General features: G+C 38.4%; 1 protein-coding gene across 3 annotated transcripts in view; it reads right to left on the bottom strand.

Annotated features, from left to right (window-relative positions):
• Positions 1 to 2796: 2796 nt before the first annotated feature.
• The window catches only part of CDC42 (cell division cycle 42), a 40356-nt gene continuing 28561 nt past the window's right edge, over positions 2797 to 14591 (bottom strand). The window contains exons 3-6 of one of the 3 annotated variants that reach the window (XM_003891283.4): positions 13877 to 13949; positions 9134 to 9243; positions 8816 to 9013; positions 2797 to 4302 (exon numbers count right to left, since the gene is read on the bottom strand). In XM_003891283.4, coding sequence (XP_003891332.2) covers positions 4183 to 4302; positions 8816 to 9013; positions 9134 to 9243; positions 13877 to 13949 — 501 coding nt within the window. In that variant the 3' untranslated portion in view covers positions 2797 to 4182. Of the gene's footprint in view, positions 4303 to 4911; positions 5775 to 8815; positions 9014 to 9133; positions 9244 to 13876; positions 13950 to 14591 lie in introns of those variants that run through there. The other 2 variants (XM_031665251.1, XM_021937091.1) reach the window with 2 other exon arrangements.

Below are 14591 nucleotides of genomic sequence, written 5' to 3'. Positions count from 1 at the left end.
TGAGCGAGATGGCGCCACTGCACTCCAGCCTGAAGCGACAGAAGCGAGACTCCGTCTCAAAAAAAAAAAATTAAAACTAAAAATTAAAAAATATAAACAAATAGCACTGACTTAGGATTGATTGGCTATATGCCATCTCTGGGCAATGGAATACGAGAAAGTGTAAATGCGCTTTCCCTTGCCCCTCTTTGGCCCACCACAAGCAAGTCCACACTCAAGCAGCCACTGCTCTCTGCAACTAGGCTCCAGAATGACAAACACGAAGCCCACCTGAGCCCAATCTGAAGGCTAGAGACAAGTTCAGCTGACTCTTGAATGAGAAAAATAAATGCTGTTTTAATAAGCTACTGTTGGCATGGTTAAATGCAACATTATTCTGGCAAGTGAATAAAATAAGGAATTTTTTTTTTTTTTTAACTGTTTGAGGCACTTAGAAAAAAGACTCGAAGTAGTAATTAAAAGTATTCATTCTGGTCGGGCACAGTGACTCACACCTGTAATCCCAGGACTTTGGGAGGCCGGCGGGCAGATCACAAGGCCAGGAGATCGAGACCATCGTGGCTAACATGATGAAACCCCGTCTCTACTAAAAATACAAAAAATTAGCCAGGCATGGTGTCACGCACCTGTAGTCCCAGCTACTGGGGAGGCTGAGGCAGGAGAACGGCACGAACCCAGGGGGCAGAGCTTGCAGTGAGCCAAGATCACGCCACTGCACTCCAGCCTGGGCGACAGAGCGAGACTCCGTCTCACTTAAAAAATAAAAATAAAGTATTCCAGCAGCCCTGGAAAGAAAACATGATTGGGCCATGTAATTAAATCTCCATGCTCTGAACTTGGGTGGATACAGAGTAAGACTTACAGAAAACAAGTGTGATATAAAGCCACTTCCCTCCAATAATCATTCAGAGATGCCCTAACCATCAGCCCTTCCTGAAAGATAATGGAGTTGCTACTTCCTAGTGAAATGTTGTCCCTTCCCCCCGCAGTTATATAACAAATTTCTAAATTTGTACCCAGCAGGGACTAAGTTTCAATCCTTCTTGAGCAGGGCCCTTGTATTCTGAGTTTCTTAGCACCCACCACCAAAATAACCACTAATTAACCTCACAAACGGAAAAAGGAAAATAGTCCAAACCTAACAACGAAGTAAAAGAAGTACCACTATTTTATGCATTCTATGAAGGTAACAATTATGATAGCACAAATTTAGTGACAACTTGTAGGACAAAAGGAGAAAAAGTACTACTACACTAAATGTACACCAATGTTAAGAGGTATCCTGATTACAATACGAAAATGTGAGAAAAATACACCTCAGAATGAAGGAAATATTACAATTGTTCTTTCAAACCACAATCCTTTTCTTCCCCCTTAGAATATACTCCCTTTGTGGCATGAAGTCCTGCTTAAAGAACATCACTTTAACAAACTATAAAACCTATTTCTAAGATGTTCAGTAAAACACTTACAAATAGCAATAATATATTAACATTGTATTAAATGCTGTAAATTCGGACACAAACTAAGCCTGTAAGGACTTTCCTATAACCCTTTCCAGCCTCTAAATCATACTCCCTGGAGAATATCACTCACCTTCTAAGTCACGACTATAAACAAGTTTGTTAAGTCAAATAGAAAACAATATTTAAACGGAAAACCTAAGCTGCATCCATTTGCTACCCAAGTTCTTCTGACACGCAGAAATCAATTTGAAAATATTTAAGAAAACATTAGCTTCAATCAATCCCCTTGTCATCCTTGTTCTTCTGCTACATGGGTAATTCATTGACACAACTGTTCGACCTGCTTTATTTCACTTACTAATTTATAAAATAATACACCCATCCAATGACTATTTCTAGAGCCGTATCATGTCAAGCACTGCTTTAGGACAAAGATATAGCAATAGTTAAGGACCTATATGTCCCTGACTACACTAAGGATACATATGTCTCTGCTTTCCAGAGTTATCACATGATCCAGGTATCTCTCCCTAGTATGGTCAGCAAGGAATAAGTAAGATGCATTTCTTGGTTAGAACTGTTAAAGCTTACATCTGCCTCTTCCTAACCCCTTCTCAACCAACCCAGCTTAATTCTAGCACAGTATGCAAATCATGCCAAACATGACTCCATGCAGAGAACTATCAAAATGACACCACAGTGTATCAACCTTAACTGATTTTAAGGGTTCTTAGTTTCTAAGATTCTCAAGCAGATCAGTATAATGTCCTAAAGGTAAATAAACCTTTCTTGCTACCTAAAGAAAATGTATCCCATATTCAGATTCACAGCACACAATTGTATTCTGATAGAAGTAGTTTGAGATAACCACCTAGGTGTGCTGGTTCCCAAACTTGGATACATTTTAGAAAGCCTGGAAAACTTAAAAATCACATTGTTCAAGCTGCACTCCAGTAAGCAGCCAAGTGTGAGAACCAATGATACAGAAAACTTGGGAAATGAGCTGCTTTCCAATGATCTATGGATTAAAGGTACACTAACATTTCCTTCCACCATGAGCAGTGAGCTTCCTGAACACTGCTTCACTAAGAATTATTATGGACCTACTTGGTATTTAAGGGAAGTGTCAAACGTAGGGGAGAAAGCACAAACCTGAACATATAGAGGGCCAAATATTATCTCAAACTAAATGCCAGAAAATAAAATAAAAATAATAAAGCTTTAAAATTTTATCTCAAAGTTAGAAATTGATGTTATCAAGAGTCAAGTTCCCACTCCTATGTATCTGAAAAGTAAGAGACGGAGGGAAAATAACAACCCTCAGGCTGGCTTGTGAAGGGTTTTTGTTTGTTTAATACATCTGAAAAGAATGCATATACAAAGAATTGAGACATGAGAAAGCATTGGTTCAACACTAATGAATCTACAAGAATTAGGATTGGGAAGGTGGGAAAGATTACCTCAACATTTTTAAAAATTGGAAACTGCAACCAAAATAAGCTGATAAAATCCCTATTAGCACTTATTAAGAGTCTTTATTAAGACTCTTTCCATGATTTTTATTAAACTAGAGAGCCTCACCTGGCTGCTCTAGGGTTCCTCATATGCAAAACAGAAATAAGGGGATTCCCCTGACTGGTCCCCATGTTGTTAAGTGTTCTCCCCACCCCCACCCTACCCCCAGCTTCTTAATGAAGCAGGCCTCCATCCTCCTAACTTGAGAGGATGTGAATCATTCCACATATGTCTGTCTTCTAGCACCACCCCTCGTATTTCCTCTACATACCAGGTCTTCAGCTGCATTCTAGGAACACCATATACTACTGAGCTGCAAATCTACGCTAAGCATATAAGACAATGACTGAGAGGGAAAAAAATTTTTTTAATTACAAACTCAATTCATTTGGTGCATTTCAAAGGTGCAATACTTTTCTTCATTTATCAGTGAAAGAAGTTAGAAATCAACTTCCCAAAAAAAACAGTGAATGGCAAACAAATGTCCTTGAAAGTCACAGTCACATATAGTGCGTCCTAGAAAAGAGGAGGGGCAAGACAGGCTCCACCCACTTTCATGAGTTTCATCAAATACTGGATCTACTCAAGGGTGGAGAGAAAAGGCAACTTTCAAAAAGGAGTATGTTATTAAATGAGGCATTTACTATACTCCTTCCTAAGAGCACCAGATGGGGAACATGTTTTCTAAACTAGATCTAGGAAGTGGAATGTGGAATCAATCCGCCCTCCCTCCCCTTAAGGGCTACAATCCACTGGTTAATGAATTAAAAAACAAGACTAAAAACAACCTCATTAACACAATAATTCCCCCAAAAAAAAGAGGAGGGGAAAAAAAAAAAAAAAAAAAAAACACTAAGATGTCCCAGATGTCCTTCCAGAGTGGAACCAGGGAGCAGCTTCACAATTCCACTAGTCTGTTACAGTCATCCACAAGCATGCCTTTGCTTTTAAAACCAAAACAAAAACAAAACTCCACTACTTCTTTTTTTTGAAAACAACAAAACAAAACTAGTACTAATCACTTTTCTGACAATACACAATTACCTCAAAATTAACTAGTAATTGGGAGGGAAAGTAGCCATACCTATGGGCCTTTGTCTCACACTTATGCATGTGGGTAGGTGCAGGGCATTTGTCAATATTGCAAAACGAATTTTTAATTTTTAATCTTAGTTTGATTTAAAGATTGCTTAGTATGATGTCACACCAGCTGTGCAGAAAGGGCTCTGGAGAGATGTTCATAGCAGCACACACCTGGGCGTCGTTCTGGAGGCTCCAGGGCAGCCAATATTGCTTCGTCAAATACATTCTTTAGGCCTTTCTGAAAAGGGGTAGAAAGAAAAAATGGGCGGTCTGATTTTCAGTATAATAAAGTTGGAGTTCAAATTTAAAACATTCAAACCCCCAAGAGTTGGCAAAGAAAGAAACATTAAAAACAACCCTGAATCTCAACACAATAATCTCACTTCACCAAGATTTGTCCAAGGCACTGGAAGGACTCAGCAATTCAGGAGCAGAGGAGCAGATATTCATGAGTGAGACAGTGGTCCTTTGAGAAAACTTTGTGCAGACCAATGTATGTCACAAGAAGCAAACAAGCACATGTGTCATTTGCTCATTCAATATGAGTTTTGTAATGTGCTGCTAAAACATTTTACATAAAAACAAGGGAAGCAGCTCTGCATTCAAATGAAACAGCTGGATATGAAACAGGACTGAGAGGACGGGCACGGGTCAGTGGCATCCTTATTCTATGGAAGGCACAGGCAAAGAGAGAGAGATTATGGTAGCTGCAAAGATAATCACTTTGAACTCCCTTTATCCCACCAGTTAAGAGTCAAGGAGATTCAAGGGAGCAAAAATGTGGGTACCTGATACATACATAAAATTAGAGCCAGTCAGTGCAACAGGAATAAAGCTTCATCAGGCATTTATACAAACAGTTGTATATTTTTAATTTCAAAATTTGAAGGTAACCACAATTGTATATTTCCCTCACAATAAAATCAGAAGCAGGAAAATATAAAGGTGGCAGCTTTACATCTCAACATTAACAAACTGTAAGTCAACTGTTTAAATGGATGCTGTTCTTAAAAGATAACGTAACAAATGAACTCATAAAGCAGTAGCAGATACATCAATATCTTCCCCACCCCACACTGACAAATACTCCACTACAGCACAGACAGCCAAAGCAACAGCAACACAAAGTTTCACTGCACAAAGGAAAACCAGAAAAGAATCCTCCCTTCCCCGTTACACTCTACTAGAAGGTCACCCCTTTTCCATAAGGTTTGTCATGCAATTACAATTAACAATTGATCATAAGAGTAAAATGATGTTTGTGTTACTTTCTCCATCTAGAACTAAGATCTAGAAGTGTTAAAACTCTTGTTATTTTCTCCAACTCTTAATGCCAGACCAAGTTCCCTTTTGCAATGGTAATCCAAACCAAAAAGCTCTGAGCATCAGGCAACTCAAGCAGCAGAAAGTTAAAACAAGTCCAACTTGACTACTGACCACAAAAAATTTCTATAAGATATTGCATTCTTGATCAAAAACTAATACAGAGGTTGCTCTAAGGTGGTGAGTAAAAAGACGCAGAGGCTTTCAAACAGGATGGTTTTATTCCTTTGTTTTTAAACGATCTTTCTACAGTAGTGGGACAGGAAGCAGCAGCAAAGAAGGGAAGGAGAAAACAGTTTAGAATATACAGCACTTCCTTTTGGGTTGAGTTTCCGGAGGCTCGAGGGCAGCTAGGATAGCCTCATCAAACACATTCTTCAGACCTCTCTACAAGACAGAGGGGAGGAGAGAGAATAGCAGCCAGGTTAGAGGATTAGAAAGACTAGCAGGTACAACAGCAGTCCGGATTAAATGAGCTGAATTCACAGAAGCAATGTGCCTTAAGAAAAATGCTAGAATGTTGATCTTAAGCCCATTATTGGGAGAGCAGACAACTGACCAAAAACTTCAACTCAAGCAAGGTTAACTGAGCAGGAAAGCAACTTTTATTAAAATGCAATATGTTGACTTCTAACACATTTTGGAAATAAATCTATTACACTTTCAGGCTTATGTGAATTCAGCCCCTGAATAACTGAAGGACACAAATAGCAGACTAACAGGCATGCTACGTGTTTCTAGGTTCAATGACATATCTGAATGGGATTAATCAAGATTTCAGAGTAAACTGGTTTTCCAGAACAGAAAGGTTCAGACATTTAAAAAGTGTTAATTGTGCAACAGTACCAACTAGAACAGACTCTAGAAACAGCATACACTTCAGTTATTCAGCAATGTTATTAGAGCAAGTAACCACCACCCAAGTCATAAGAAAACAAAGAATGGGATCCTAGAATGAGTTTTAACAAGCAGTCCAGTGCTTTAAGATGTCTGCATGGGTATCAGAGCATAAAGCATGGAGTGAAAACAAAGAATATTCTCAGATCTTATGGGATTAAGATACAGAAATACACTTACACCTCAGCCAGAAACTCCAACATGACAGTGTCACTCAGCAGTGGTGGTACTTAGGACCCAAGTCTACAGACTCACCTAAACTCACCTAAATCTGAAGCCACAAGTTTACCACCCAAGGTTGTTTCACATGTTCTTTAGTTTGATCAGTTTGATCTCAAGTAAGTATGTCCTAGAAGTCCCAGAACACAGCTCCAACTGTAAGTGCCAACCCCAGACCACCCCAAGTGTGCCCACCTCCACCCCATCCCCATCCATGACATCCCACAGGACTGATACCCACACATCACGTTAGATACAAAATAAATCAAAAACAGCTGTAAATTCTTTAAAAGCAGCAAAAGTTAAAAAGCTTTCTTCTTTCTACATCATTTACAAAGTAGAAATGCCATATAAAAACTTAAATTCCTCTGCAATTCTTTCTACACATCTAGGAACCAACTTTGGCAGTCAAATATAAAAGGAAGGAGTACAGAAAGGGAAATATACTTTATAAGAAAAAAAAAAAAGGAGGAGGACCATTAGAAACTGGAGTGTATCCCTTAACAAGAAGGAATTCCTTTCTTGCTTACAGTGGACAAAGATCAACAAATGCTCTATGAAACAAAACTAATCTTTGCTTGACCACCATCTGTTTATATTACGATTTTAGTTTTAGAGGAATCAACAAACAGAATCTGTAAGCCTAAAAGTTCTAGCTCCCAAACACAACCACAGACCCCATTTTCTAACTTCCCCTCTTTTGACTTCTCCATACTTCAAACTCTGGTAAGAAAAATGTACCTGCTAAGACCTTTTAAACTTCATACTCTCTACAAACTGATTTACTGTATACACCTGCTGATACTGTAAAAATCTTACATTAAAAGCATCCAATTATCTAAAGCATCACGAGTAACCTAAAAGTGAATCCACAGGGCCTATGTGTCTTCCCTCAAAGCAACCCATATCTAGAGAACAGAGGTATGCATCAGAAGCACACAGAATGAGTGTCTAACATGGACATCAGTGTTTCACACATGACCTTCCCTGTCTCCCCCAATATACACACACAGGCATACTTTTCTGGGAATGTTACTAAAACACAGAGAGAAGCACCAGGCATTTTTTTAAACTCTCAAAACAGCGCTGTGCATGGGAAGATATAAAATCTTCTAAACTTCTAAATAACTGCTTTTATAATAGCACTAAACTGCCTTAAAAAACTAGGATTAGAAGATTACGTTTAAATCATCTGATATTAGGCCTCGAAGTTATTCTGGGAATATCCCAGTTAAGCATAAAAGTTTTATCTTTAAATATCCAACCAAGTACTAAACTCATTATTAAATTATGCACTAGGCCCTATAAACTAAATACCTAGTGCATATGTAATAAGTAATCATATATGCCATTTACCCTAGTATACGTGTAGTTAAGAATCCAAGTGTTTTTTAGAAACACAATAAAAATGAACAATTACCTGAAAACGTAACCATAAATATAATGAGTTTAATATAATTATTAGAAATCTCCACCCTTCAATCTTGCCCTATTAGGCATATCTGCTCACCGTTCAAAGTTCAAAGCACCAGTACCAGTAGAACGTAAGACTTTTGTGCTAATTATTTCCATAATTTTTTCCTTTGCCTCCAGAACAGTATTCAAAGGATGGAATCAGCGATATCATGAAGGTGAAAAAGTTTAAACCATACACATCAGTTACAAGTCCCTTCCAAATACCCTAACACTGCTCCCTATCTTCAAAATCTGAGTTTCCCATCAAACTACAAAAGGAGTTCCAATTAAATCACTCAAAAATGGTCAGAATGCATGAGGAAGGAATACTTCCAAAAACCTAGGAATAGAGACACTATATAAAGCATGCTTGAGAACTGTGGCAGAAACAGCCATGGCTGCCTTCTTTGACATGAAAGTCTCAATTATTATGACTAATTCCCTATCCTGGTTGAACTGCCCAAGAAACAGTATAGTATCAATTGTCTGAATTGGCAAGAAAAGATCAGACATATTTAGATGAAAATTTAAGTGTCTAGAAAAAAAAATCATTCATATCCTCTCTTGCAAGTCTGTGCTTATCTGAACCTTTCCTGTAAGGTTTTTGTTTTCACACAACCATGACCACTACAAATCATTCAGTACAACACGAGACCTTACCAACACAAGGAGTTTAGGAACTAATAATGTTCTCCAAAAAACGCAGAGGCCTCCAACAAAAGAATATACAATATGAAGCTGTTCATATTCTTGCTGGGCATCTTTGAGCACTGCTGATGACTGTTAAACTCCTATATCCTAATGCTCTAATAAATAACTTGACCATAAATATGCAAGGGGTTTCATGTCATCCTTACCTGTGTAAGTGCAGAACACTCCACATACTTGACAGCCTTCAGGTCACGGGCCAGCTTTTCAGCAGTCTCTGGAGTGATAGGCTTCTGTTTGTTCTTGGCAAGTTTCTCAATAGTGGAGGGGTCATCTCTGAGATCAATTTGAGTCCCAACAAGCAAGAAAGGAGTCTTTGGACAGTGGTGAGTTATCTCAGGCACCCACTACAAAAAGGTATTTTAAAATACACCTTTGTTATTCAACAAGCCTCTAATGCTATTTATAACAGGTCAGTAGAAATTCTGAGATGACCTTCTTAGGGCAAGAATACCTGATCAGCTTACCTTTTCTTTCACATTTTCAAATGAAGATGGAGAGACCACTGAAAAACAGACTAGAAATACATCTGTTTGTGGATAACTCAGCGGTCGTAATCTGTCATAATCCTCTTGCCCTAGAAAAAGGAAAAATATTGGAGAGAATTCAGCAACTGAATCTTGATGTCCTCAAAGCGTTACAAGTATGCTAGTCATTACTCAAAAAGCAACTTACTTATCTAATAAAATGTATGGCTTTGTAATATAATATGTAGGCAATATTCTCAATCATCTAATTCTACAAACTTTAAGCACTCAGAACAGCAATGAATTTACTATTATGTTATTTGCTTTTACTACTAGTTTGTAGTGTTCAATCTTGGGGTCCATTAGAAACCCAGTAATAAATGTAATACTAAACTCTTGCTACAGAAATGGTTAAAAATCAATCCTTGTAATCCCAGCACTCTGGGAGGCCAAGACAGGCTGATCACCCTAGGTCAGGAGTTCGAGACCAGCCTGGCCAACAGGGTGAAGCCCCATCTCTACTAAAAATATAAAAATTAGCTGGGTGTGATGGTGCACGTCTGTAATCCCAGCTACTTGGCAGGCTGAGGCAGAAGAATTGCGTGAATCCAGAAGGTGGAGGTTGCAGTGAGCCAAGATGGCGTCATGGTACTCCAGTCTGGGCAACAAAGCGAGACTCCATCTCAGATACGGTAAAGAAACAATTACAGTGAAATCATCTAAATTTCACTGTGTCATCTCAGTGAAACTCGGATGACAAAACCCACTGCCCATCGTGACTAGAAACACAGGTTCACGTATTTAGTTAATGTGTGTATGTAAGACCAGTATCTGAAACTGATAAAGCCTAGAAAAAAAATTTAGCAAGAATTTAGCAAGAATTAATGGATACTCAAAACAATAAAAATACTTAGAATTAACTTAATCAGAGGCAAAAGACTTGGACAACAAAAATTTCAAAACTGCTCAAAGAAATTAAAGAAGACAAATAAATGGAAACACATCCCACGTTCATGAATTGGAAGACTTAATATTGTTGACATGTCAACATTATCCAAAGCAACCTACAGATTCAATGCAATCCCTATCAAAATCCCAGCAAGGGATCCCAAATAGCCAAAATAATCTTGAAAAAGAAGAATAAAGCTGAAGGACTCCCACATCCTGATCTCAAAACTTAGTACAAGGCTACAATAATCAAAACAGTGTGGTATTGGCATAGGGCGATATATAAGACAGTGGAATAGACTAGAGAACCCAGAAATAAACCCTTACATATATGGGCAAATAATTTTTTTTTTTCTTTTTTAGACAGAGTCTCACTCTCTCTTATCACCCATGCTGGAGTGCAGTGGCACAATCTCGGCTCACTGCAACCTCCGCCTCCCCAGTTCAAGAGATTCTCCTGTCTCTGCCTCCTGAGTAGCTGGGACTACAGGCACACACCACCACACCAGGCCAATTTTTGTATTCTTAGTAGAGATGGGGTTTCACCATGTTGGTCAGGCTGGTCTTAAACTTCTGACCTCAGGTGATCTGCCCACCTCTGCCTCCCAAAGTGCTAGGATTACAGGTGTGAGCCACCACGCCTAGCCTAGGTCAAATAATTTTTGATAAGGGTGCCAAGACCATTCAGTGGTAAAAGGACTCTGATGGTGCTGAGAAAATGACATATTCACATGCAAAAGACAAAGATGGAATCTTACCTAACACTATATACAAAAATTAACTCAAAATGGATAAAAGGTCTAAATGTTAGACCTAAAACTTTAAAACTCCCAGAAAACAGAGGGCAAAAGATTCAGCTGGACTTGGCAATAATTTGCTTGGATATCACACCAAACCAACCAAAAAATAGAAAAACTTCGTGAAATTGTAAAAATTTTACACATCAGAAGATAGTATAGTATCAACAGAATAAAAACGCAACCCACAAAATAGGAAAAAATATTTGCAAATCGTATATGTGATAGGAGATTAATACCTAGAATCTACAGAGAACTCCTAAAACTTAACCAAAAAAAAAAAAAAAAAAAATCCCAATTCAAAAATGGGCAAAGAATTTGATTAAACAGACCTTTCTCCAAAGAAGATATATGGCCATAATACGTTCAACATCACTAATCATTAAGGAAATGCAAATCAAAACCACAAATAGATACCACCTCACACTAATTAGGATGGCTACAAAAAAAAAAAAAAAAAACAGAAAATAAGTATCAAAGAGAACAATGTGACTATATCAAGCCCCCACGTACTGTTGGTAGGAATATAAAATAGGACAGCCAGTGTGGAAAACAATATAGAGGTTCCTCAAAAAAATTAAAAACAGAATTACCACATGATCCAACAATTCCACTTCTGGGTATATTTGTATATCTCAACAAGGTATTTGTATACCCATGTTGATAGCAACATTATTCAAAAGAGCTCAGACATGGAAGCAATTCATAGCACCAGTATTAAAACTGGAACCCAAACATCCATCAACTTGTTAATGGATAAACAAAATTGTGATATATTCATAGGACAGAGTATCACTCAGCAATCAAAAGAAACAACTACCAATACACACAACATGGACAACTCTCACAAACATTATGCTAAGTAAAAGCAGTCAAACACAAAAGACTACATATTGTATGGTTCCATTTATATGAAACCCTAGAAAAGCAAAACAGTGGAAACAAAGAAAGCAGATCAGTGGTTGCCCGGAACCAGGTCAAGGGACAGGGCTGACGGCAAAAGGGAACCCAGAAATAAACATTCACATATATGGTCAAATAATTTTTGATAAGGGTGCCAAGACCATTCAATGGTAAAAGGACTCACCACGGAAAATTTGAGGGGTGATAAAAATGTTACACATGTTATTATGGTACAGGGTCAGCAAAATGCATCACACCAAACACTTAAAACGATTTTTTTTCTCTTTTTTTAAAGACGGAGTCTCACTCTGTCACCCAGGCTGGAGGGCAGTGGCAGAATCTCGGCTCACTGCAACCTCCGCCCCCTGGGTTCAAGCAATTCTCCTGTCTCAGCTTCCCAAGTAGCTGGGACTTAACAGGCATACACCACTACATTCAGCTAATTTTTGTATTTTTAGTAGAGATGGGGTTTCACCATACTGGCCAGGCTGGTCTCAAACTCCTGACCTCAGGTGAACTGCCTGTCTCAGCCTCCCAAAGTGCTGTGATTACAGGTGTCAGCTACCATACTTGGCCTTAAATTGATTTTTATTGTGCTACACATCAATAAAGCTTTAAAAAGTACTCGCCAGAAAATGTAAAGGCTTACAAAAAATAAACTCTGAAATCTGAAAATATTAATTTTCAACCACAAGTAGCCATAAATTATACTTTCTCACCAGGCGTGGTGATTCACACCTGTAATCCCAGCACTTTGGGAGACCAAGGCGGGCGGATCACCTGAGGTCAGAAGTTCGAGACCAGCCTGACCAACATGGAGAAACCCCATCTCTCCTAAAATACAAAAAAAATTAGCCGGGTGTGGTGGCGCACGCCTGTAATCCCAGCTACTCGGGAGGGTGAGGCAGAAGAATCACAGGAGGTTGAGGTTGCGGTGAGCCGAGATTACACCACTGCACTCCAGCCTGGGCAACAAGAGCAAAACTCGGTCTCAACAACAACAAAAAAAATCTTTTCTCTGTGCCTTTGGACACAAATGAACACAGAAGAAAATTCCTCATTTATCAAGAGATTATGGGTCACTGTTTTCTCTATTTTCCAAGTTTAATGTACAATTACTTTTATAATTTTAATGTATTAAAATTTTCTCTAAACTTTATTGTCTCTCCATTTCATGTTCTCAATTAAATCCAAATAGTTCCTCATGGTACACAGTACAACAGATTCCATGAGCGCAACAAGTTAGCTTGGAAACAATAACAAAGAGTAACTCAAACAAAGCAGAAAGTTTAGAATTCCTACATCTAAAGATATTCTAAAGGACATCTTTCTGAGACTTTCCTCTGGCTAACTAAGCTGATAATAAGACGGCACATAGAGAAAAGTCAGAAATTAAGACGTGCAGCCATTCTTGAAAACAAGAAATAGCACTGAGGAATTAGGTACATTTGAGGAAGAAAGTAATTTGTTCTTACAATTTGGATAGTTGACAAATGTCAATACTGTGAGCAAGTAACAGTTCACTCTCAAATTATTTTCAGATACAGTTTAAAATAAATAAGCTATCGTAAGAAACTAAACATGTTATTAGACACATAAATTGAATACGCCTTCAGATATCAGAGAGTGATAATAATAAATACTATAAATGGCTTACGACCTTACAACCTTAGGCATATTTAGGAAACTCTAGGCTTTAAACAGAGCAGGTAGGGGTGAAGGGAGAGAATCAGTGGGCATGATTCCTATGAATTCATTCCCTTAGTCCCTCCCCAACCACTAATACAGTCCCCAATTCTCTGCAAGGTGCACACATCAGGATTTTAGTTCAGTTTGGAGCTTGTATAATGCACTCTAGTCTCACTCTACTTCATCTACTACGCTGTTCACCCAGGGTACTCCAAACTCCTATTTGCCAATCCAGGTCTGGGACTGCTCCTTGGTCAAGCATCAACGATCATTATATTCAATCCTGCTAACTAATAACAAAAGGCAAGTACTCAGCTCATGTGCTAGTTTCTCAAAATATCCACAAGAGACAAACAACTAGCAACTGTTAAAAATCAAAACAGTATAAAAGACATTAAGTTTTCACCTGCAGTATCAAAAAGTCCAAGAGTATATGGTTCTCCACCAATCATAACTGTGACTGCATAGTTGTCAAAAACCTAAAAACAAAAAAAATACAACACTGTTAGTGTGCAAGGAGAGAGCTAAAATGGGACAGAACAACTCTTAAGCTAAGGCAGTGTTTCCTTGCTAAGACTTAATCGTCCCTTAGTCCATTCATCATCCTTATATAACCAATCTTGCCAACCAAGTACCTTGTGTGAGCTAAATGGTTCCTGGAAAAAGACAAAGGATGTGTTCTGAGATTTCTGCTCTACCACAGCAGCCTGGATAAAGAGTCAGAGAAGGCTTAGAGGTGTCACAGGAGCAGAGTCCTCTAGCTACACAAAATGAACCTGTTCAAGTCTGAAACTTTTGAGACAGTGGTCTACCTCAACATTCAATCTGATTCCTAAGAAATTATTTCTTCATAGACCATTTTCTTTTCATCTAGAAATAAAATCTCCTAGATCCATGACCTTTCTTCGTTTCAGAGTCCTAGAAAAGATAAGCCTTGTTACAAACAAGCCCATTTGAGAGAAATAACGGTTCCCTCAAAGTACTCAAAGTGTCCAAGAAAAGGCTGACAGATTATTTGCTGGGATTTTTTTTTTTTTTTTTTTTGAGACAGAGTCTCACTGAGTCACCCAGGCTGGAGTGCAATGGCATGGTCTCAGCTCACTGCAACCTGCCTCCCAGGA

Source organism: Papio anubis, chromosome 1, assembly GCF_008728515.1.
Source record: "Papio anubis isolate 15944 chromosome 1, Panubis1.0, whole genome shotgun sequence".
Classification (NCBI taxonomy): domain Eukaryota; kingdom Metazoa; phylum Chordata; class Mammalia; order Primates; family Cercopithecidae; genus Papio; species Papio anubis.
Note: the sequence above shows the minus strand (reverse complement) of the source record. Positions and strands in the feature narration are given on the sequence as shown.